At 38.7% G+C, this 24,917-nt stretch overlaps 1 protein-coding gene across 2 annotated transcripts in view; it reads left to right on the forward strand.

Moving 5' to 3' along the window:
- The first annotated feature begins 785 nt into the window (after positions 1–785).
- The window catches only part of Uggt (UDP-glucose-glycoprotein glucosyltransferase), a 34,202-nt gene continuing 10,070 nt past the window's right edge, over positions 786–24,917 (forward strand). The window contains exons 1-18 of one of the 2 annotated variants that reach the window (XM_088263161.1): positions 786–1,059; positions 1,153–1,411; positions 2,556–2,791; positions 6,938–7,120; positions 9,006–9,202; positions 9,967–10,162; positions 11,008–11,221; positions 12,535–12,794; positions 13,515–13,736; positions 15,192–15,371; positions 15,684–15,865; positions 18,630–18,900; positions 19,790–19,975; positions 20,683–20,864; positions 20,967–21,052; positions 21,861–22,167; positions 23,072–23,281; positions 24,343–24,493. In XM_088263161.1, the coding sequence (XP_088119287.1) occupies positions 1,162–1,411; positions 2,556–2,791; positions 6,938–7,120; positions 9,006–9,202; positions 9,967–10,162; positions 11,008–11,221; positions 12,535–12,794; positions 13,515–13,736; positions 15,192–15,371; positions 15,684–15,865; positions 18,630–18,900; positions 19,790–19,975; positions 20,683–20,864; positions 20,967–21,052; positions 21,861–22,167; positions 23,072–23,281; positions 24,343–24,493 (3,513 nt within the window). In that variant the 5' untranslated portion in view covers positions 786–1,059; positions 1,153–1,161. The remainder of the gene's footprint in view (positions 1,060–1,152; positions 1,412–2,555; positions 2,792–6,937; positions 7,121–9,005; positions 9,203–9,966; positions 10,163–11,007; positions 11,222–12,534; positions 12,795–13,514; positions 13,737–15,191; positions 15,372–15,683; positions 15,866–18,629; positions 18,901–19,789; positions 19,976–20,682; positions 20,865–20,966; positions 21,053–21,860; positions 22,168–23,071; positions 23,282–24,342; positions 24,494–24,917) is intronic. The other variant, XM_088263160.1, reaches the window with a different exon arrangement.

A 24,917-nucleotide genomic window follows, 5' to 3' on the forward strand; every position in this document is an offset into this window, starting at 1 on the left:
AACATACTACTCAAATACACGAAATCATCTACCTGTTACAAAATTCTAACAATTAACAATCACATTCATATTTGTTAAAATAATAACATATTCCATAAAAGTTCCACCATACTTTTAATTTTATTTTATAGTTTTATTGTCATTTTTACAAACTAAAAAAAAACGGTATACAATGACGTACCTCATTTCACATAAAGTACGACTAAATAATTTTTGAAATATTAATTTCTCTTAAATTTACTAACTAACTATCTGGCCGCTTCCCACATGGTCTGGCAGAGCTAATAGAATGCCATACCACTCTGCATTTGCAAACATTCGTTGCCTCTCCTGCATTGACCACTTTCAAGTTTTTAATATTTATTAGATTATATCAAATTTTCCTCTGCTCCTTTTTCTTTTAATATATTCAGCTTATACGATTTGTTTTACCCTTCTTTTCTCGCTTATTTGTTCGACATGTTTAAACCATCTCATAAATTTTATCGATAAATATATCTCAGTCTTCCATTCTTTCCTTGTCTATCGATTATCGTTTTGCTCAATGCTCCACTTTTATACAGTAAAGTTGGTGCCAGGAACCCATTTTTTTTTAAATTATAAAATTTTATACCATAACTTATAAATCAAATTCGATATTACTGATAAATTGAGCAGGTGGGTACATAGATATATGAGTAGGTAGGTAAATATGGCGCAGTTTGTTTTGGTTTAGGCGATAGTTTTCTCCATTGTTTGTCTTTATATATTAAATAAACGTCTATGGTTTCCAGCCGTGTTTAGCTGTCATTGGTTGCTTTTGTGTCAATGACAGTTGGTGACTACTTCCACTAACAAAGTGCGTTTCGTCTTATTTACAATATAATACAATTATAATCCATTATAACTCACTTAAAAATCGATTAAACGCAAACAAATTTGATAGTTTTCCATATAACTTCAATCTTTAAATCCAATTACCTGACTCGGCTTTATGTAATTTTTTGGTTATGTCGGTGCGAAGACGTCAGCTGTATACATGATTTATTTTGAAAATAGTGACTAAAAATCAATTTAATAGTTGAGTTTTTATAAAAAAATATTGGGTGTGTAGGATTTGCGATCTGTCGCTTGATTTCGTGTTTTTACGCTAATTTTTGTTTTTTTTTTCAGGTCGCCGCAATGAAGGCATTACTCACGTTTGCGGGGCTTGTGGGGTTTTGTTTGGTTTTCTTACCCTTGTCACTAGATGCTACCGAGCCGAGGCGTCAGGATAAGAAGGCCAAGTCGGTTACAACTCTGCTGAATGCGAAATGGGCCGTAGCGCCGATCGTTTTGGAAATGGCGGAGTACTTGGCAGAAGAGAGTCCGGATTTGTTTTGGGGTTTCGTGGAAGGCATTAATGGACTCACCCCGGCGCTTGTCGACCTCGGTAATCATTCAGTTATCTCTGTTCTTTTATTCCTAGGCGCGATGACTGAAAGCGTTCCTCTCTGTAACTTGTGATCTGAAACGAACCTGTGTCGTCCACAATGATATCATATCGCTCACTCCTTTCAAGAACGTCATAAATCAAAAAACTTGATTTTTCAGGAGATCGTTTTTAACGTTTAAAAATACAACACAATGTATTAAAAATAAATATTAAGCCACTTATTAAACTTTTTACTTTGCAACAGATCTTTTTAGGTAAAACCTGAAGGTTTTTTCTCCATTTGAAAAATATTTAGTTTATTTAAGAAAATAATAAAACAATACATTTTCTTCAAAATGCAAAAACAACATTTTCTGCCCTGTAGCGGGTAAATATTAACTTAAAAATATGCCTCTTTTGCTGAGATATAGTACATTTTCTGGGCATTCCGAAAACACGCACAACTGAAAATTGACGAATTTTGATTTATGACGTTCTTGAAAGGAGTGAGCGATATGCTTTTGTTGAGACTAGCAATTTATTAACTGAATACATAGCAAGACAAAATATATATACACATTTTTTAAACGTTATAATTATAATACATACAGTATTCATCTCCATGACAGAAGGACATTCAACCTGAGGACGAGGAGAGCTGACCTCAGCAGGATATAGCCAGGAAGAAAACTAGTTTCAAAAAGTATAGATGTTTTCATCGACAGGTGATCAAAAAAACTTTTTATGATCATCTATCGATGAAAACATCTTTACTTTTCGAAACTAGTCGTGTGAAATAAAACTTAATTTTTGGTGTACTAATACAAGTGTCATTCCACAAAGTTAATGCCAAATCATTTTTTTTTTTTCACAATTACTGTTTTTTTTTTAACAGGAAGCTTAACAGGTTTACAACATTTTGAGTGTGCCCAAATACTTGTTCACAAAATCTGGATTATCTCCAATTACAGGAGTTATTTTCATATTATTTTTTGACATCTCAACAAAGATGAAGAAGAATATTGAAGTCTGGGCATTTACGGGGCTGACGACCGTCATAGGCTGGTTTAAGTGATACACAGTTGTAATATTTACCAATTCTACCCATTATTGAGAACCACACTACTTAACAGGTTTAACTTCTAATTTTTTTTATTTTTAGAATCCGATAAGGAAAAATACGAGCGGGCTCTGGAGGTGGCCTCGCGGCTGCTGTCCCCGGCCCGCGTGAGTGTCATGAAGCTCGGGCTGGCGCTGCACATCGACTCGCCGCTGGTGGAGATGTTCCACCAGATGGCGCTAGAGCGCGGCGCCGCTGGCAAGGGCTGCGTCGCGCTGGCGGACATCGGGGGCGAGCTCATCTGCTCGGCCGACGACATCCCGCAGATTGTACAAGAGGTAAGTCCATACTCCAACCAATTTTGATTTATAATCTATATTTGAAGCACTAACTTTGGGATTTTCCATTCTACAATGAAAATGTAACTTTGTTTTAAAATCACTGTAATTATTTTACTACTACTACTACTACTACTACTACTACTACTACTACTACTACCATCACGCCGTTTCTCCGCAGGGGTAGGCAGAGAGGATGGAACGCCACACTCTTCTGTCCTGACATACACTCCTCGCCTCCTTCACATCCATACATCTAGTCATACATGCCCTCCGATTACGCAAACTTTTTACGCCGCCAGATTTTCCGGTCGTCCTCGTTCTGTTTTCCCTCTCACATTCGCCACATATATTTTCTTAGTCATTCTCTCGCTATCCATTCGCTCCATATGTCCATACCACCGCAAAGAACTCTTCCCAATCTTTTCAATTATTCCTCGTTCAGCCTTACATTCCTTTCTTATATCTTCGTTTTTAATTCTGTCATACAATGATTTTCCACACATTCGTCTGAGGGAGCGCATTTCAACAGCATTCACTCCGCTTTCATTATTTATTTTATTATAACGTAATTATAATGTCTACCGGTTTCGAAGCTAACTGCTTCATTATCAAGACTGATTAACACACTATCTGCGGGAAGGCTAATTTGACCGTTTCACTCGACTGGTGGTGTTGGGCGGGAAGGGTAATTTTACCTTTTCACTCGACTCATCGTAAATTGCGTGTAAGTTATTTTTACGCATGACTTTTGCGGCATCTTTTGATCTCATATCGATGTTTACAGTATGGTTAAATGTTATCACTTCTTTTCAGAGATGTTTATCGCGAATCCACCCGCAGATAGTGTGTTAATACTAAAGTTTCCAATCATTCAACATCTCTGATCTCTTTTGAATGTGACTGCTAATCAACACAAAGAATAAAGCCACTTGAGATCTACCCAAGCTCTTTTGCCTAGTGGCCAAAATATTTTGAATTTTGTTGTGTTGTTGTGTTTTCGTATTAATCAGTCTTGATAAAGAAGCGGTTAGCTTGGAAACCGGTAGACATTATAATTAAGTAATAATAAAATATTTACTGTCAGTTTAAAAAAAGGTTACATTTTAATTATTTAATTTTTTATTTATATTGGATAATTTATATAGTTCTGTTTTTGTGATAAATTACCTCAAGGTTTAAGCTTTGCAATTTACAGTAATTTTAACATTTAAAATGGTCTTATGATCTGTCATAGGTTGGTTTATAAATAACTCCTAATAAAGACATCTAATTTGTGAACAAGGATTTGGACACACTCAAAATGTTATAAGCGCAGTGTTTTTGCATTAATTAAAAGAAAAGTGTAATTTTAAGTGTTCTTAAACAAGTGTTTTAGTTTTACGAGTGTAAGTATTTGAATCATCATACTATTCAAACCTTTATCCTCACCTGATGGTGCATAGGGCACTGCATCATATAAACAGAGTGTTACATTTTATTTTGAAAACACAGTTTAAAAATAAAATATTATAATTTTTTGTAATAATAATCTGTTGAATATTTTTACAAATATATTTTGTATTAAATATAATATATTAATCAACACAATCTCGACATATTCTGCTAATGAGGTAGCCAGTGGTATTGTCCTCGAAATGTATGACATATGCGCTGTATGACATATCGTATGTGTAGGGCGAGTAGGAACAATTTGATGTGTCACAAATGTTTCTATGGGTTTACTTTTTTGTACCTGAACATACGGGATACAGCTTGTTGCGTTAGAGTGATAATATAGCACACATACGTTTATATGAGTAGGGTGATTAAAAAGTATTGTCAAATCATCATATTATTCCACAAAGTTAATATCAAATCAATAAGTAATATGATAACTTTTCTGTTTACCCTGTGTTAATGCTGTAATACCTGAATACACTGCTTTCTTTCAATTGTTTACTTACTTCCTTGAAAAGAAAGTACTTAAGTACTTACTCGTTACAAGATTGGCCTTGTATGGTTTCTCTTAAATTAGTTTTAATGCTTCACGGTTTTGTTTGGTACCTTTTCTGTCTGTCACTTTTATAACATAATAGGAATAAGAACATAATAATCTTTTATGTACCAACGTGCCCTACGTAAAGTGCTCTAACTACATTTTTGTCAATTTTGAGATATTTGGTGTATGTTATCAACTGACCGTTATCTAAAAATAAAATAAAAAATTACACATAGTTTTCAGGCACATAAGACGCTATCTACTTCGAATTTTCGAAATGAACTGAACTCCTAAAACACTTACTACTTAATTTTGACAAAGCATAAACGATTTAATACATTATTTTATCGTGTTTTTGAAAATGGATACTCAATAATAATATATATATAACTTATATAATTTTTTCTGGATCTGAAGGTTTTTGTTTTTTCTTTTTATTCATCTTCTTTCTTTGGTCTCAATCCTGCGAATTGGTCTGTAGCAACAGATGACATCTCTCCATTCTCAAGTCCTCTTCAGCTCCTCATACGTCGAGCAGCCCATGTCTTCGTATAAGTCGCTTAGGTATTGGCGGCGTGGGCGTCCTCTGGCGTTTATTCCCTCGATCGTCCCCTCTATTATTTGGTGCAGGAAACCCTCTTGTCTTAGCACGTGGCCGAATGAATCGTGCTAAGACATTATTACTATTATTATTATTCATAATTATTATTATCATTATTATTATTATTCATGTATGACCCTTTATTTCATGGGTTTTCTTTCTCCAAGCACAAAAGCTCAGTATTTTTTTTGGAGAGGCTCAGTGCAACTAAAATGATAAGATTGTAGTAAGTAGAAATTTATTGAAATTGTAAAAAAAATGTAACTATATTAAATTATAAAAAATGTATAAAAAATCAGCATGCAACCAATACTACACGTCATTGCCATAGCACTATTGACACACTTATTTATTAAACCATATCCGCTCCCTAGGTGGAGCATATGGAGTCCACAAACTGTCTCCAGGCTTTTCTGTCGGCTGCCAGCTCCCTTGCATCCTCCCAAGTCAGATCCGCGTCCCGAAGTTCTGACGAGAACTGCCGACGAATTGTCAGCAGTGGTCGTCCTGGGCGGCGCAAACCTGATGCCTTGTAAAAGAGGCAAGCTTGATGGCGGCTCTCAGGAGGCATGCGGAGTACATGGTCAAGCCAACTGAATCGCCTTTTCTTGACGACAGTTGTGACCAAGATTTGCTGCGTCCTACGCCTTATCTCTTCATTCCTCACAAAGTCAAACCACCGCACGCCTAAAATTCTCCGCAGACACCTATTCTCAAAGCTTAGTACACGGCTGCTCTGGGCCCTTGTAAGGTGCCATGTTTCACAGCCGTATAAGAGAACAAGAGCAATGCAGGCATTGCATAGGCGGCATTTGGTCTTCACCGAGTATAAATCCGATCTCCAGACAGCCTTCATATAGTTAAGTGCGGACCCTGCGAGTCCTAAGATTGTATTAACCAGAAATTTATAGAAATTGTATAAAAAAATGCAACTATATTAAATAAAAACAAAAAAAATAGCATGCAACCAATACTACACGTCACTGCCATAGCACTATTGACATACTTATAACTACATAAAATGTTGATCACATTTTGGTTGACCCGAGGACCAACATGCGCTAGGGATTGCAGAACAAACATGCACTAAGGGCCGAGGTCTGACATGCACTGGGGCTGTTAGTCAAAATATATCGGGTTTATATAGGCTGAAAGGAGTGGGCGGGGTTTAAATTGGGTATTGAAAACTCTTGCTTAATCGATGTTGAATTAAATAGAGGACAATAAGGATTCTTCTTCTTCTTCTTCTTTCCATGTTCGCTCCCTAGGTGGAGCATATGGCCAACACGAGTCGTCTCCAAGTCACTCTGTCACACGCCATCCTCTTGGCTTCCTCCCAGGTCAGTCCGGCGTCTCGAAGTTCCGCTGAGTATAGTCGGTGAATGGTCGTCAGCAGCCTTCCGGGGCGCCGGAATCCTCGGGGTCAGAAGAAGAGACATGAAGGGTTGATGCACTCAGGTGGCATTCTAAGGACATGTCCCAACCATGTCCACCTTCTCCTCTTCAGGACTTCCAGCGATAAGGATTACTATAGGTTAATTATTGTTTATTTTCTCGATTTCAGTTAGGCGAATCCAAGATAGAGACATATCAAGTGGATCACCACTACCCCGGCTCCGCTAATCGCTCCATCACCGCCATCCTGTACGGAGAGCTAGGCAGCCGGGAGTTTGCCGTGCTTCATCAGGCTCTGCTCAGACAGGCTCAACTCGGGAAGATCGATTACGTGGTGCGCTGGTATGTGAAGGTTAGTACCGTTTTAATTATCCCGTTTAACTAACTAACCATCACACCTAATCTAACCTAACCTAACCTAACCATCTCCCTCTCACTCCCTCTAGTGGAACGGAAGGCCTGTTAATGATGGTCAATAGTCCGGCTTCTCTTGAGTAATGCGTAAATGCTGAGAAGTTCCTGATTGGCCCACACTAATTTATCCTTCATGCACATAACACAGATTAACTCTTACCAGTCTGTAGGCCAGACATTCTGGCCCGTATGATTCTAGTAGGCAGCTCCGTGGGCCACAATGTCCGGCCCGGCGCAGGTATAACTTTAATCACTGATTTCTCTATCACCCAAGTATATTCTACCAAAAAATATTTCAGATAAATACAGTTAATCTTATTATTTTTTTGACATCTCATCAAAGATGAAGAAGAATATGGAAGTCTGGGCATTTACGGGGCTTACGACCGTCATAGGCTGGTTTAAGTGATCACTTTACACACGTGTAACATTCACCAATTCTACCCATTATTGACAACCACACTACTAAATTCTTGGAAGTTCTATATATATGAACCAATTTAGAAACCTTGTTCATGAATCACTAGAACTTCACTAGAGACATCTATTGGTGAGATGTAAAGAAGCTTTTTATTAAGCAGAAACTCTTATATTAGTATGTGAGATCCGAATCCTGGATTATAATCACACACATGAGAAACGCCAGAAAATACCATTTTCATTTTTATTATTAAGCTTATAATTTGACCAGATAATTTATTTACAACATTTTGAGTGTGTCCAAATACTTGTTCACAAAATCTGGATTATCTCCAATTACAGGAGTTATTTTCATATTATTTTTTGACATCTCATCAAAGATGAGATGTCAAAAAATAATATGAAAATAACTCCTGTAATTGGAGATAATCCAGATTTTGTGAACAAGTATTTGGACACACTCAAAATGTTACAGTTAATCTTAATTAACGTGGTCATACAAATTGCCAGACAGAGTGTCCCAAAATTTGGGAACCAAAATATTTATTTTAATGGTAGAAAAACGTCGCATTTTTCGATCAGAGTAGCTGACCAGTTATGAGAAAAAATGGTCAGAGTGGTAAGGGTTAAAATCCACTTAATGATCTATAAACCTTGTACATAATAACCAAGGTAAATAAAAAATGCAACTCCCATCTAAAAAGTCTGGCATAGAATAAAGGTTTTGTCTACTTGCTATATTCTATCTGATTATTACATTATTTTATCTACCTATCTATACACAGGCATGTATGTATGTTATGTATTCATATCGCTCACTCCTTTCAAGAACGTCAAAAATCAAAATCGTTAATTTTCAGTTGTGCATGTTTTCGGAATGCCCAGATAATGTACTATATCCCAGCAAAAGCGGCATATTTTTAACTTAATATTTACCGGCTACAGGGCAGAAAGTGTTGTTTTTGCATTTTGAAGAAAAGGTATTGTTTAATAATTTTTTTAAATGTACTAAATTTTTTTCAAATGGCGAAAAAACCTTCAGATTTTACCTAAAAAGATCTGTTGCACAGTAAAAAGTTCAGTAAGTCGCTTGATATTTATTTTTAATACATTGTGTTATATTTTTAAACTTAAAAAACATTCTGAAAAATCAAGTTTTTTGATTTATGACGTTCTTGAAAGGAGTGAGCGATGTGTATGTATGTTTGTGTATGTCTGTGTATGTAATAACTTATATACAAATGTTGTATGTAATATATGATGTAAATTGTCATGCACATAGAAGAAAAAATAAATAAATGAGTAAATAGAATCTGCGACCGCAACCCGATACATAGACCCAGCCACGCAGCACACATAAATATCATGAATTGGAAGACATATCTACTTAATATGTTTGTCAGGATCGCCAGCAGCGCCGCCTGCGCCTGTCGGGGTACGGGGTGGAGCTGCAGCTCAAGTCCACGGAGTACAAGAGCCAGGACGACACGGCGCCGGCGGAGGGGGACAAGGGGGGAGACGGCTCGGAGTCCGACGAGTCCGTGGAGGATGAGAACGACCCCACCAACGTCATCGAAGGCTTCAACTTTGGGAGACTAAAGTAATTTTCATTATTAATATTTTTAATTTTTAAAGCACTTAATTTGTTTTGTTATTTATAGTACAGTAAAACCTTGATATATCAAACAGCAACGTCACATTATGATGAGTATCCGAAGACAATAAATAGAATTTGCTTTTAGTTTTCAATTTATTTTATTTTATTTTAAATCTATTATTTTTTCACTCTAATATTTATTCAATATTATCCTGGACTGGTACCCGAAGCGGAGGGCTGATCACCTTTCCTTCATGTGTTAACGATCAAGATAACACTGCATTTTTATTATGTAGTGCCCTATGCACCATTGGGGTGCGGATAATGGTTCGAAGAAGTGTTGTGTAATTGAATTAAATCAGTTAGACTGCATTGGGCGATTGTCCACTACCCGGAATATGACCGTCTGGCAGTCTGGTTATGAAAAATGATAGCGACTACGAGAGTTTGGCGTGAAGAATTTACGCGCAACGTGTTCACGCACCGATCAAGAGCACCGATCCGAAAAAATATGAACAAAAGCACATGCCAATCCAAGCCAATCGTCGTTTTAAAACGCTAACTGACGTGTCGGACGGTAACATTCCGTGTAGTGAACAAAAACGCCCATTCAGTCTACTTTTATCCTTCTTTTGCCAACTCCAATTTATTTTATATTTTATTGAACAATATGTATCTCAAGAGAGTAGACCAGAGACTAATTTCCTTCATTCGTTCTCTCCCGGAGAAATATTTTCGCCAAAAAATTTAACCAGCTGATGTTTCAGAAACCTGTTTCCGGACATCCGTGGCTCACTGGACCGCTTCAAGAAGCACCTGCTGGACCAAGAGTCGGAGCTGGCGCCGCTGAAGGTGTGGCAGTTCCAGGAGCTGTCGCTGCAGGCGGCCGAGAGCGTGATGGCGGCACCCCCGCACGAGGCCCTCGCGCACTTCATCAACATAGCGCAGAACTTCCCCATGCAGGTTCGCATCAACAGCAATTTGATTATTTTCTCTCTAAACCTTCTGATTTTAGTATCTGTTTGCTCCGTATGTGAAATGAAAATCCTCTGCAGGCTCTTTTGTCTTTTTATTTGAGTAGTTTGATGTCGCTCACTCCTTTCAACAACGTCATATATCAAAAATCAGTCGTGCATGTTTTCGGAATGCCCAGAAAATCTACTATATCCCTGCAAAAGTGGCATATTTTTAACTTAATATTTACCCGCTGTAGGACAGAAAGTGTTGTTTTTGCATTTTGAAGAAAAAGTATTGTTTGATTATTTTTTTAAATATACTAAATATTTTCCAAATAGAGAAAAAACCTTCAGGTTTTACCTAAAAAGATCTGTTGCACAGTAAAAATTTCAATAAGTGGCTTCATATTTATCATAATTTTATACTCCTGAAAAATCATGTTTTTTTATATACGTCGTTGTTGAAAGGAGTGAGCGATATGTTCTCCAACTATACCAGAAAGATATACTAAAATCGGTCAGTATTTGAAGAAAATATTGTTAATTTTGTAAAAAGGACCATTTTTGCAATAAAATGTTGACATACATACAGTATACTCCCGTATACATAATCGATTTCACGGTTAATCCAAAAACATTAAAAAAATATAAACAACCAGAAATTTAAAACTGTGCTATATGCGCTTCTGTAAACCTACTTGCTTAGTAAGACACACGTGTTGACAGCGTGACATTTTTCCTGGACTCCAGTGTCTAAGATAATCTGATTCCCGACCAACCCGACCCTGAAAAATCGGGAGTGCACTGTATGAGATAAAATCTCAAAACTTAAATGGTAAATCTGTGTTTCAGGCCAACAACCTCGTGAGAATAGCAGTCAGTCCGCAGCTGAAGGATGAGATTAAGAACAATCAAGAGACGTTTGCAACGGCACTTAATGTTCATCCAACGGATGCTGCATTGTTTGTTAACGGGATGTTCTTCGACGTGGACATTGTGGACATCATCACCCTGCTCCAGACCCTGAGACAGGAGGTCACCACTATGGAGGGACTTCATAGCCTTGGTAATTATAAAAAGAACTTTTTTTAAAAATGCCTAAGTGGCATTAATTCTATCGAAACTCAAGTGCACACAGCGATCCATAGAAAGATCCATACTTGGTTTTATTGCCATTCACAGGTAATGATTATTATGTAGACTTATGAATAGTAACTATGCTTGATGTGTGGCATTTTTAGTCTGGTCGAAAATTCAGTTGCGATAAAGATAAATTTAACAAAATAATGACTCGATTGCAATCAGTGTAAACCCTTTAAGTGGTACTGGGAGAATAACCTACCATACCTATATGCTAGCTCAAACAGATTCTGCAAAATAAGGAGATTCCGACCTGTCTAAAAATAAAAGTACACGAATTCTGCATACTGCCAGTGAATGCCACATATGCACTAGAGACTATGGCTCTGACAAAGCGAAATGCAGAGAAATTCAAGTGCACACAGGGATCCATGGAAAGATCCATGCTTGGTCTAAGCCTGATGATATAAAATGAAGATACCAGGAAAAGAACCAAGGTGGAGGATATCATGGATCACATGGCAAATCTCAAATGGTAGTAAGCAAGACATATTGCAAGACAGGACCCCACAAGATGGAGCCCAAGAATTCTACGATGGAGACCTTGGTAGAACAAATGAGGTTTCGGAAGATCCCAAAAGAGATAGCCCGACGACATAGTCGCTGTGGGGGGTAAAAACTGGCTGCAAGCAGCAACCAACTGGAGGAAATGAAAAGAAGGGGAAGAGGCCTATATCTAGCAGTGGAGGTCAGAGGGCTCACGAATCGCGAGTGTTTTTGCCTAGAATTTTCACTCATGAATTACATGAAATTATAGTAACTTTAAACATAAAGAGTAAATCCACTCACAAGTAGGCATAGGCTATGAAACTTTTAAAGTTGAAGCCTGAGTAGGGACATGATAAACGGTGTTGCATAAGCCGTAGCTAGATTTCAGAGTCACTTGGACGTTAGGTAATTCAAAAAAAAAAAAAAAAGAGCTCACGAAAAAGAATAATTAATTCTATCAATTGGCAATATTATATGAGTACACATTAACCTAGCCTCTAATGTGGGGATTGAATTCCCCCATACATGAATTTTAATTCCATAACTTTAGTATTGTAAGAGCTTACTCCATATTTTTCGTAATCTTAAAGATAATTTTCCCTTTTTCATTTTTATAATTTCAAATCTTTAAATGTTTTAAAATATTGTTTTTGTCTTATAGAGATGCATAGGCAGTGAGCAGTACCCAGACCTAAGGCGACATATCATCAGGTTAGGAGTATCTTGTAATTTTGCATGGTCGTGTTGCAGGCCTGTCCAACTCGCGCATGTCGGAGCTGCTCTCGCTGGACATCTCGGGGTCGGCGCAGGCGGCCGGCTCGGCGGGCATGTTCGCGCCCACGCAGAGCGCGGCCGAGTTCGCGCTGGACATCCGCGACTCGGGCATCCTGTGGGCCAACGACGTGGAGACGGACGTGCAGTACCGGCGCTGGGCCAACACCTACATGGAGCTGCTCCGGCCCACCTACCCCGGCATGCTGAGGAGCATCAGGCGGAACCTCTACAACCTGGTGGGTCTTCAACTATTCAGTGTGCGGAGTGCGAATGTAAAATCAACTCTTGTCTCAATATAGATGAGGAAGAATATGGAAGTCTGGTTATTCACAAGGTTTACCTAATGGATAGAATGTAGACGTGTAACATTCTACATTCTACCCATGATTGACAACCACACTATGTAAATGTCGCAGGTTATATAACCTCCGGTTATGTAATATATTCTTCTTCTTCTACTTGGTGTAGGCCTTGTGGCCAGTTTTTAAGAAGGATTAGTCTCATGCGATGCCGATTCCCATCTGTCGATCCATCTCTTTGGTCTGCCTTGAATTGGCCGTAGAGTGCAATATGGGGGAGTCTGGATGGTTCCGTTCTCCTCACATGCCCATACCATTGTCTCCTTCGTTGCCTTCCCCACCTAATGACATCTTCGATCTCGCATATTTCCCTGATCCTGGTGTTTCTTATTCTCTTATATCTCGAAGACTCTTGCCAGATATGCTTCTTAGACTCTTCATTTCTGACACTCTAAGTGCGTTTTTTGTGCCAACAGTGTTCGCTCTACTTTTGATCCCATACGTCATGATGGGTCGGACATAAGTTTTGTAAGTTCCATCATTTTTTGTATTTATAATATATATATATTTTTTTACTTGTATTTATATTATATTGTGAAATGCAAAATAATTTAAAATAAAGAAAAAAAAAAAAAAAATTATAAAATCTCTCCGCAGGTGGTGATTGTGGATCCGCTGGCGGTGGATTCCCGCGCCATTGTGAAGCTGGCCGAGTCGTTTGTGCGGCACCTGGCGCCCGTGCGGGTGGGGCTGGCCCTGCGCACCAGCGCGGACCTGACGCTCACGGGCGCGCGCGACCCCGGCGTGGCCGTGCTGTGCGCGTACAACTACATGGCGCAGGAGAAGGGCACCCGGGAGGCGCTGGCCTTCGTCATTAGCGTTAGTCCGCACCCCGTCACCCAGTTGTAGTTTGTAGTTTTGCTTTTGTTTTGTTCTTTGATTTTCCGTGAAGCCTGTTCTGTAAAATGTAATACGGTAGAACTTTAATTATCCGAACTCTGACTACCTGGATCGCTGATTATTCAAATCGCTTTCAGAATTTCGGATTTTTTTTTATATATTACTAAAATAATAATAATAATAGTAATACTATTATTTTAGTAACATATTTCAGCAAACTTTGAAAAATATTTGGGAATTACTTCAATAAACTTTCTAATGAAATAAAAAAAATTGATATCAAATTTCTTAAAAAAAAAATTATGCCCATTATATGTAGTCGTAAAAAAATATATAAAAGAAAAGAAAAAGACTAATATACCATTAATCAAATAAAACAATAAACCTTGAGTCCCTCTCCAAGCACAAGAGCTCAGTCTCCTTTTTGGAGAGGCACAGCGAAACTAAAATTATAAGTTTGCCATATCGCTTACTCCGTTCAAGAACGTCATAAATCAAAAATTGACAATTTTCAATTGTGCATGTTTTCGGAATGCCCAGATGATGTACAATATTCCAGCAAAAGAGGCATATTTTTAACTTAATATTTACCCGCTACAGGGCAGAAAGTGTTTTTTTGCATTTTGAAGAAAAGGTATCGTTTAATTATATTTTAAATATACTTAATATTTTTCAAATGGAAAAAAAACCTTCAGGTTTTACCTAAAAATATCTGTTACACAGTAAAAAGTTCAATAAGTGGCTTGATATTTATTTTCAATACATTGTATTATATTTTTAAACTTTAAAAACGTTATCCAGAAAAATCAAGTTTTTTTATTTTATGACGTTCTTAAAAGGAGTGAGCGATATGTATAAACATAGAAAAACTGTTTTTTTTTATTTAAAAAAAAAATTAAATGTTAAAATCAATCACTGATTTTTAGAGTCTGCTAAATTGTATTTTATTGTTAAAAACACAAAAATAAAATTTATGACAATTGTTTCTTTCACTTTGTTATGGCATTTTCAAACTAATTACATTAGAATAATAGTTAGTGTAAATAAAATAATATTAAAATAATAGTTAGTGTAAATTTAATATAAGCTAACTAAAGAAATAAGTCTGCCTCCGTAGTGCAATAGTCAGCACGCTCGGCTACCGTTCTGGAGGTCCCGGGTTCGATTCCCAAGGGGGGTAAAATAAATATTAGTGATTTTTTCACTGTCATATTTATTCAATATTACCCTGGACTGGTACCTGAAGCGGAGGGCTGATCACCTTTCCTTCATGTGTAAAACGATCAAGATAACACTGCATTTATGTGACGCAGTGCCCTATGCACCATTGGGGTGCGGATAAGGGTTTTATTATATTATTAAAGAAATAAAACGTAAGTACAAAGCATGTTTAAAGCATATTTTATTAAATTCAAATATATATGTTATATACAGCTGTTCGACATGGTTGAGGACAAGGAGATCACCGTGGCGGATGTGAAGAAGAAGCTCAAGGAGTTGGGAGGTTTCGGAGTGGACACGGAGGATATCCTGGGAGAAGACTCGGACTATGACTTTGGCAGAAAATTGACTGGCGAGTTTATCGCCAGAACCGGAATGCACACGTTCCCGCAGGTATGTTTAGTCAAAAGATTTTCGACCAAAATTTTGCTGTGGAGAATGAACATCTTCTGTATTTTTTGTTTTGTTATATGGAAGCAAATAGAAATATAATTTATATTTGAAGCAAGTTTGTGATTTTACATTTTATAATTAAAATGTAACTTTGTTTTAAAATCACTATAAATATTTTATTATAACTTAATTATAATGTCTACCGGTTTAGGTAAAGGGAAGAGTTTCATTTTTGGTGTGAAACCAGGCCAATTTGCCTTACAAAAGTTTCACTTCAAAAACGTCTGAAAACACCCTTTTGTTACATGTCAGGTGTTGATCAACGGAGTCCCGCTGCCTGACGAGGACATGTCGGCGGAGCAGTTCGAGGAAGCAGTGCTGATGGAGATCATGACGCACACCAACCGACTGCAGAAGGCCGTGTTCCGGGGGGAGCTTACCGACCAGGATGACATCATGGACTACCTCATGGGGCAGCCTCATGTCATGCCCAGGTGATTGCGTACTATTATTTATAATTATTGAGTATATTTAATTCTATTTCATTTCATCCATTCAAACCCTTATTTCATGGTCTTACCCCAATGGTGCATAGGACACTGCATCATAAAAACGCAGTATTATCTTGATCGTTAACACATGAAGGAAAGGTGGTCAGACCTCCGCTTCAGGTACCAGCCCAGGGTAATATGGAATAAATATTAGAGTGAAATAATCACTTGTATTTATTTGACCCCCATGGGAATCGAACCTGGGACCTCCAGAACGGAAGCCGAGCGTGCTGACTGTTACACTACGGAGGCGGACAAATTCTATTTTAGATTTTTTTATTTTTCTTTTTGTTCTCTTTTTTTATTGTCGAGTTTTTGATTTTAATTTTTGTAGCTTTTGATATGTCATGATATGTCGTTTTTGTAAAAATATGGTAGGCGCTCAAATATATTATTCTATTATTTATAATTAATAATAATAATAATAATAAAACCCTTATCCACACCCCAATGGTGCGTAGGGCACTGCGTCATATAAACGCAGTGTTATCTTGATCGTTTACACATGAAGGAAAGGTGATCAGCCCTCCGCTTCAGTCCAGGGTAATATTGAATAAATATGACAGTGAAAAAATCACTCATATTTATTTTACCCCCCCCTGGGAATCGAACCCGGGACCTCCAGAACGGTAACCGAGCGTGCTGACCATTACACTACGGAGGCTATTTATAATTATTGAGTATAATAAATTTTATTTTACAGTTTTTTAGGTTCTTGTAGCTTTTGGTTTTTTTAATATTATTTTTGTAAAAATACAATAATAGGGATTCCCTATATTATTCTATTATTCATAATTGTTGGGTATAATTACTGTGGAACCTCTCATAACGAACATAATTCGTTCTAGAATCTTACTCAAAACAATTTTTTATTTTGAGTGGCTCGGCTCACAAGTGAATTTCGTGAAAAAGGGACTTGTCCTTTCTCTGTAACTCATTATGCGAAATTTCGCTCGTTAAGGGGGCAACTTAAACACATTTTTTTTATTCTCAATATTATTAATATTTAAAGCATTTACTTTGTGGTTAGTCATTTTTACTTATTTATTTTTTTTACAAAAATGTTAATAAAATTAGTATATAACCACTCACCGAGATTTTTACGTCTACCGGTTTCGAGACGTTCCCGTCTCTTCGTCAGGACAATCACTAACACATCATGCAAACAATACTACCCTTCACCACCATAGCACCATTTACACACTCAAAACTACACAAAATGTCTAACACATGCGATTTTTGGTCGACCCGAAGACCAACATGCACTATAGTTTTCAATACAGACATGCGTTACGAGCCGAGGTTAAACGTACATTAAAATTAGACTAGGAATCGAATCTACTTATATACTTGTAGGATGAAAGGAGTGGGGGGGGTTCGAATTGGATATTGACGAATCGTGTTTAACCGATGTCGAATCAAACAATGGACTATATGTAAAATTTATTTGGTTGTTAATTAGAGGAATATTATTTTTAAGTGCTTTCCTAATAAAAAAAATGTCCATATTATTTAGTTTTAACCCTTTATTATTAGTGTTTAATATTTTTACTCCCGTGTCTTTTTTGAAGACGTGATTTGATTCTATGAGGTGATTGGCAAATTCGGAGAAGTTATTATTGTTTAGACATCGTATGTGTTCTTTTATTCTGGTATTAAAATTACGCGACGTTCTACCAATATATTTAGAAGGACATGAATTACAAGTTAATTGGTTTATACCAGAATTGTCTATTTTTTTTTTACTTGTTATGCAAATTACTCGTTACGAGAGGTTCCATTGTAATTTTCTTTGAGTTTTTTTAATTTATTTTACACATCTCAAACGCATTCAGCTTACCCTTATCTCTTTAAGGTGAGCAGCATGTCTCGCAGCCAGAGAGTAGCACACTCCATACATACGTTTTGACAAGAAGCTTGTGTAGTTTAACCTGTTAACCGGGCGGTCCGCTGTCCAATTACGCAACTGGTAGCGGGCGCGAATACTGATTCGCTCCGTGTCTTAAATTCATGTCGAGACATGTATGGATGACTAATACCTTTGTTGTTCGAAAAATATACGTCCATATGTATAATATAATAAAGAAATGCCCAGACTTCCATATTCTTCTTCATCTTTGATGAGATGTCAAAAAATAATATGAAAATAACTCCTGTAATTGGAGATAATCCAGATTTTGTGAACAAGTATTTGGACACACTCAAAATGTTGTAAATAAATTATCTGGTCAAATTATAAGCTTATTAATAAAAATGAAAATGGTATTTTCTGGCGTTTCTCATGTGTGTGAATATAATCCAGGATTCGGATCTCACATACTAATATAAGAGTTTCTGCTTAATAAAAAAGCTTCTTTACATCTCACCAATAGATGTCTCTAGTGAAGTTCTAGTGATTCAAGAACAAGGTTTCTAAATTGGTTCATATATATATAGAACTTCCAAGAATTTGATTAGTGTGGTTGTCAATAATGGGTATAATAAACATATATTTCAAGGACGTATTCATATGTCCTACGCGTACCCGATATTGTTTACGTTTGACATGCGTCCCGCCCGGTTAACAGGTTAAGATCTATGTTCTTTCATTGAAACATGATTGATTTTCTGTTAAACGCAAGTCTTGCCTGGTGGATGTGGCTGTCAATTTCGCCTTCCAATCTCGTCCATCCTATGAAGTCCTATAAAAACAAGCGCCACCTTGCAGACTGAACCAGCGCATCCTGAGCAGCGATCCCTCCCAGTACCTGGACATGACGGGCGCCGGCGCGGCGGGCTTCGGGCCCTCGCACATCCCCGAGCTGATGCGGCTCAGCGGGACCGACATGACGGCCACGGCCGTGCGGCACCTCCGCTACCTCGAGCTGGAGAAGAAGGCCAAGGACAAGAGGGAAGTCCTGCCGACCACCGTGTGGATCGTGGGAGACCTCAACTGCCCCAGGAGCAGAGTGACGATGAAGGCAGCCGTGGACTATATGGTAAGATTGTATTTCAAGGTTTTATCCATTTTTCTCTATATGTACTGCTGAAATATGGACCATAAAAGCAGCAGAAAGGAGAGAAATTGACGCTTTCGAAATGTGGTGTTGGAGGCGCATGCTCCGAATTCCACGGACAGCTAGACGCACCAACGAGTCCATTCATCAGGAGTTTCACTTGGATGGCTTGACTCCGGCCAATGTCTGTACCTGACGGATTCTCCTGTTCTTTGGACACGTTACATGTGGCAACGAGGATAGCCTGGTTGTGATTGGTAGTCTGGCGGGGAAGAGAGGGAGAGGAAGATCCCCACACAGTGGACCGATCAAGTTAAGGCAGCAGCAGGCACCTCGGTGGTTGGAGCGCTACGTGCAGCGCAGTCAAGGGATAACTGGAGAAGAGTCATTGCTTCCACAAGAGTCACAACCCTCAGTAATGAGGAATAAGACTGAGAAGAAGTATTTCAAGGTGTTGCCGTTTTGATGCTGTTTATTTTTTAGTGTCCGGGTTTTATCGTTGTGCAAAATTTTTCTGAAGAATGGGCAAGTTAAGTGATCACTTTACACACGCGCAACATTCACCATTTTCTACCCATGATTGACAACCACACAACTCAAATTTTTGGAATTCCTAGATATATTGATCAATCTCATGACACAGTACATATGAGTTCACAACAGCCATCTATGTTGGATTGAGAAAAGCTTTTATTTAGCAGACTCTTATTTGTATGCAACATTCAAATCTAGGCTTATTTTTACACACTGGGAAACGCCTGAAAACATGGCATCTATGTTGAGATGTCAAAATGTTAAAATAACTCCCTCTGTGGAGAAAACCCAGATTTTTTAACAGGTATTTGGACTCATTTTGTTTAATCAATTCTAGAAATCCAACAAAGGCGTGCGGGTGACGTTTCTGCCCAACATCAACGGCGACCCCGGAGTCGATCAATCCCTCAACAAGGTCGTGGTGGCGGCCCTGAATGTGTTGCCAACTCGGCAGGCGCTCGAGTACATTAGCAAGCTGCTTGACGATGAAGGGTGCCACGAGCGCAAGGACTGCGACATCATCGTAAGTTTTATTTTAAATTTTTTTAAAGGAAAGACTCCACTAATCATATGGGTAGATTTCTAATTTTGTTCTTGAATTAAACTTTGATTTATCACCAGCTCGCAACCAGCGTACTAAATTTGGCAAGCGCGCCTTTAGTTTTACGGGACCCATGGCTTAGAACGCTCTTCTAGCAGTAGTTAGAAACAGTGAGAGTGAGATGATCCTTAGAAAAAAAAGTAAAAATGCATTTTATATTATTTTTAACATCTCAAAAAAGATGAAGAAGAATACGGAAGTCTGGGCATTTATGGGGCTTACGACCGTCATAGGCTGGTTTAAGTGATCACTTTACACACGTGTAACATTCACCAATCCTACCCGTGATTGACAACCACACTACTCAAATTCTTAGAATTTCTTTATATGTGATCCATTGTTCTTGAATCACTAGAATTTTACTAGAGACATCTATTGGTGAGATGAAAAAAGCTTCTTATTGAGCAGAAACTCTTTTTTCAAAATGTCGTATATAAAAATGCATTTGTTTACTGAATCAATCTCACCATCTCCTTTTCCCCAATTCAATCACAGTGAAGCTCCCTTTTTAGTATTTTACAAAAATGGCGTTGTACATATAAACTTCCCAAATTTATTATTATTATTATTATTATCTAGTATATGGTCCGTCAAAGAAGTGAATATTTTCCTCTTTCTCTCTATTCAAGTCTGAGCTGGTGCCGGCTCTGAACCAGCAGGAGTGGCTCTTCAAGATATCCCGGGTGTATGTGACCCGCGTCTTGGGATTCCCCGCCGCTGGCCAGCTGGGACTGGTCTACAATGGCAGGGTGCTCGGGCCATTCCGGGATGATGAGACCTTTGACATCGAAGACTTCCTTCTCTTGGAAAGGTGAAGTACTTTATATTTTACAGCTATTAAAATCTTTTCATCATTTTCATTGTATGCATCTCAACCGCATTGAATTTTTATGAATTGTAATTTTTTTTGCAGGTTTAGCAATCAAATATATGGAGATAAAATAAAGAATGTACTCTTCCCAGAGACGAAATCCGATAATGAAGTATTGGATGACGGAGGTATGTTTTATTTTATTTTAACTATTTAATTTGACATGATCGAATTCACATGTCACATCACGGGATGGTGGATGGAGAAATATGTTGTTGCTGTGTAAAGATTTGAGAGTCCAAGGTATTGCTGTGTTATAAAATGCTATGATTGGAAAGTGCAAGGTATTGCTGTGTTATAAAATGCCATGATTCGAAAGTGTAAGACATTGTTGTGTTATAAAATATTATGATTTGAGAGTACAAGATATTGCTGTATTATAAAATGTTACGATTCAAGAGGTTAAGATATTGCCATGTTATAAAATGCTTTGATTCGAGAGTGTAAGGTGTTATAGCTGGTGTCACCACTTATGACTATTGGTTTCGGGATCTATCTTTTTTTGTGGCGGCGTGTGGCCGCGTTTTTTTGTGATCACGTGCTGGTGATTGTTTTTGTTTATGTAAGGGAGTAGTGCACAAAATGATGTACTTACAGTTGGTTCCTTTATTGAAACAAATACAAATTTACTCTAAATACTGAAATCAAATAATGACAAATAATTTATAATATATGGAGTTAAAGAAGTGAAGTTAAACTCGGCTCCTTTTGGCTCGGTGTGCTCGGAAATCTTCGGTTTTGTTCATTCGGCGCGGGATGCTACTGGTGTTGCCGTCCCACAGTATTACTGTTTTATAAAATGCTATGATTCAAGATTTTCGAGTGATTTGAGAGAGATTTGAGTGTGCAACGGATTGCGGGGTAAAAATGCTATGGCTCATTAGTGCAACTTGTTGCTGTGTAACAAGCTTTAGAATAATCTTTTGATGTTTCCAGAGGACGAGGAGAGCTCCCCGCTCTCCGCCGACGGGGTGATGCACGCCATCGCGCTGCTGGCGTCACGCGCGCAGGGCAAGGCGCGCTTTACGCTGCCCGCGGGCCTGCGCGAGGCGCACTCGGTGCTGCGCCTGCCCGCGCCGCGGCCCGCCGGTGCCGCCCTGCGCGTGGTAGCCGTGCTGGACCCCGTGTCGCGCGCCGCCCAGCGCGTGGGCCCGCTGCTCGCCACGCTGCGACAGGTCTTCAACTGCGAGCTCAAGCTGTATCTCAATTCCGTGGAGAAGAACTCGGACATGCCGCTCAAGAGGTGAGCGGAGAGTCTGACCAGTTCGGGACACCTGTTTAGCAGGCGCGTTTCGCCCATACATGCTGTGGATGCTCCGCATTCCTTGAAATTTTTGTATACCTACACAACGTATACCGTAGAACGAGGCTACTTGAACTTTGATGTGTTACTTGAGCCCAGTACAAAAAAAAAATCTTTATTTGGTCTACAATAATGAACGTATAAGTGTCACCTGTCAGGGAAACAATGAATCATGTCGATACGTTCATTATTGTAGACCAAATACAGATCTAAATATTTTTTTGCACTGGGCTCATTAACACATCAAAGTTCAAGTAGCCCCGTTCTACGGCACCTATTTTTCATATAAGCCTTGCAAAAAGGACTTTAAATGTTCATAAATAACTCTACTGTCCATAAAGTCCAAAATGGCTAATCAACCAAAAAGGATGACAAAATATTTATGTTCACTTGGTTCCTTATTAAATTTTAAGCCAATCTGACACTGCGGTCAATGGTGTACTCTCAAAAACAGTGTTTAAGCAAAAAATGCATTGTCATTTGTTGAATGTTACATGCGTTTAAAGAAAATTAAGTTGAGGACTATTGATTATCCCGCCTTATGTGAATGTGAACCTTGTTTTGTGCCATTTATACCTCCCAATTAAAATATCGACATGTTTTTAACTTATTTTTTATCAACCACTCTAGCAGGAATTCTTACATCTTAAAATCAAATCTAAAAAGTATAAATAAAAAATACCTCCACATTGGTTAGAACTAGAAGGGTGAAAAGCCTATAAGAAGATGATGAAGAAGCAAACCGATCATGCATGATACCTTACGTACCAGTAGTCTAGCCTAGTCATGTCTAACCTAACCCAACCTTACCTGCGTGACTTATCTTGTTTTGGTATGATTGCAGCTTCTACCGCTTTGTCATCGAGCCGGAGGTGCACTTCGAGTCGGATGGAAGGCTGTCGGCCGGTCCCATGGCGCGCTTCACGCACCTGCCCCAGTCCTCGCTGCTCACGCTGTCTCCGCAGGTACCCGGCAACTGGCTGGTGGAGAGCAAGCGCTCCGTGTACGACCTGGACAACATCCGCCTTCAGGACGTGGAGAAGGTCGTCCACAGGTGAGACTCCTACAGCCCAATGTACCACACAATTCGAGGAGTACCACTTCTTACTTATTTACTTCAGCCTTCTTCTTGTGTCCAGTATTGAACAAAGGCCTCCCTCTTGGACTTCCACAGTTCTCTCTCTTCCAGTGCAGGCCCACCACTTAATGTCATTGGACCGTCTTGTCTGGGGCCTACCCACGCTTCTGCGTCCTGTTCTAGAATTCGCAAGAATCTGCCAATGAATGCTGCCCATCAATTGATAAATGCGTTTGTAGTATATATAGTCGATTATTGTAACGGTTTATATGTACACGGGTCTACCAAACAATGAAATGAGTCGACTGCAATCAGTGTTAAGCACTGAGTCTAATTTTCAGAATTTCTATATTCATTTGCATCACCCCACTGCTTCACCAACTGCACTGGTTATGCATTCCCGAAAGGGTAAAGTTTAAAATCTGTCAGTTTAATTAAACTCATGTATAAATCAATACATCATACGACTCCAGGGTATCTAAAAGATCTGTGTATTCCAGACGAATTGGTTGATAGACTTCTCACACTTCGATCGGCTACAATAACTACTTTGACGCTGCAAAACATTGTATGGGAATTGGGTTTATGGTTACTTGTGATTAGTATACTGAGGATCGGGCGGCAGACTGTCTGAGTATAATTAGGGTCGGGGTTGATGAAAAAACCGCCCGACAACAATGCGTAAGAGATACCTATAATAACTTCCGTAGTGTAATGTTCAGCACACTATACTGAGGTCCCGGGTTCGATTCCCAGGGGGGGGGGGTCAAATAAATATAAGAGATTCACTCTAATATTTATTCAATATTACCCTGGACTGGTACATGAAGCGAAGGGCTGATCACTTTTCTTTCATTTGTTCGCTTTTATATTATGCAGTGCTCTATGAAGAAGAATATGTTATTAGTATACCGAGCGTTGTGTGGCAGACTGAGTATGAATAGGGTCGGGTTGATAAAAAACCATGCGACAACAATGTGTTGAGAAACACCTATAATATCCTAGTGTTTTCCTAATTGTCCTTTGTTTGTGTACAGCGAGTTTGAGCTGGAATACTTGCTGCTGGAGGGCCACTGCTGGGATGCGGCCGCAGGGACGCCACCCCGAGGGCTGCAGGTCACGCTGGGCACCAGCGCCAACCCGACGCAAGTGGACACCATCGTCATGGCCAACCTGGGCTACTTCCAGGTCAGTCAACGTTGAGTTCTTTTGCTTTCACTTCTCAGAGTGGATCATCCAAATGATATTAGTCCCAAGGGAGTATGGAGTTTGCTTTCGGGCTTATAATGCACTAAGGATGCTAGTCGAAACAAGCTGGCATTATATAGGTTAACACATTTCGGACGACTATTTTTTTACGCCTGCGGACCGCTTGGACGGGATTTGATAATTGTGTATATATAGTTAAGACTTTGACAAAGAGATTGGTACATAAATTCATATAAAAACATTAAATAGTTCCTTCTTTTATGACTTTGATTTGAGGCTGACGCAGAAGGTAAAAATACCCTCCCTTTAAGCATGAACCGACCGAATGGGTAGAAATACCTTCCCCATCCGAAGAGTGTTAATTACAGGAATTACTTTAATTTTTCTTTTATTTCGTTATAAC

Source organism: Brachycentrus maculatus, unplaced genomic scaffold (genome assembly GCF_059751285.1).
Source record: "Brachycentrus maculatus isolate JH-2025_06_01 unplaced genomic scaffold, ASM5975128v1 h1tg000196l, whole genome shotgun sequence".
In the NCBI taxonomy this organism is placed as follows: domain Eukaryota; kingdom Metazoa; phylum Arthropoda; class Insecta; order Trichoptera; family Brachycentridae; genus Brachycentrus; species Brachycentrus maculatus.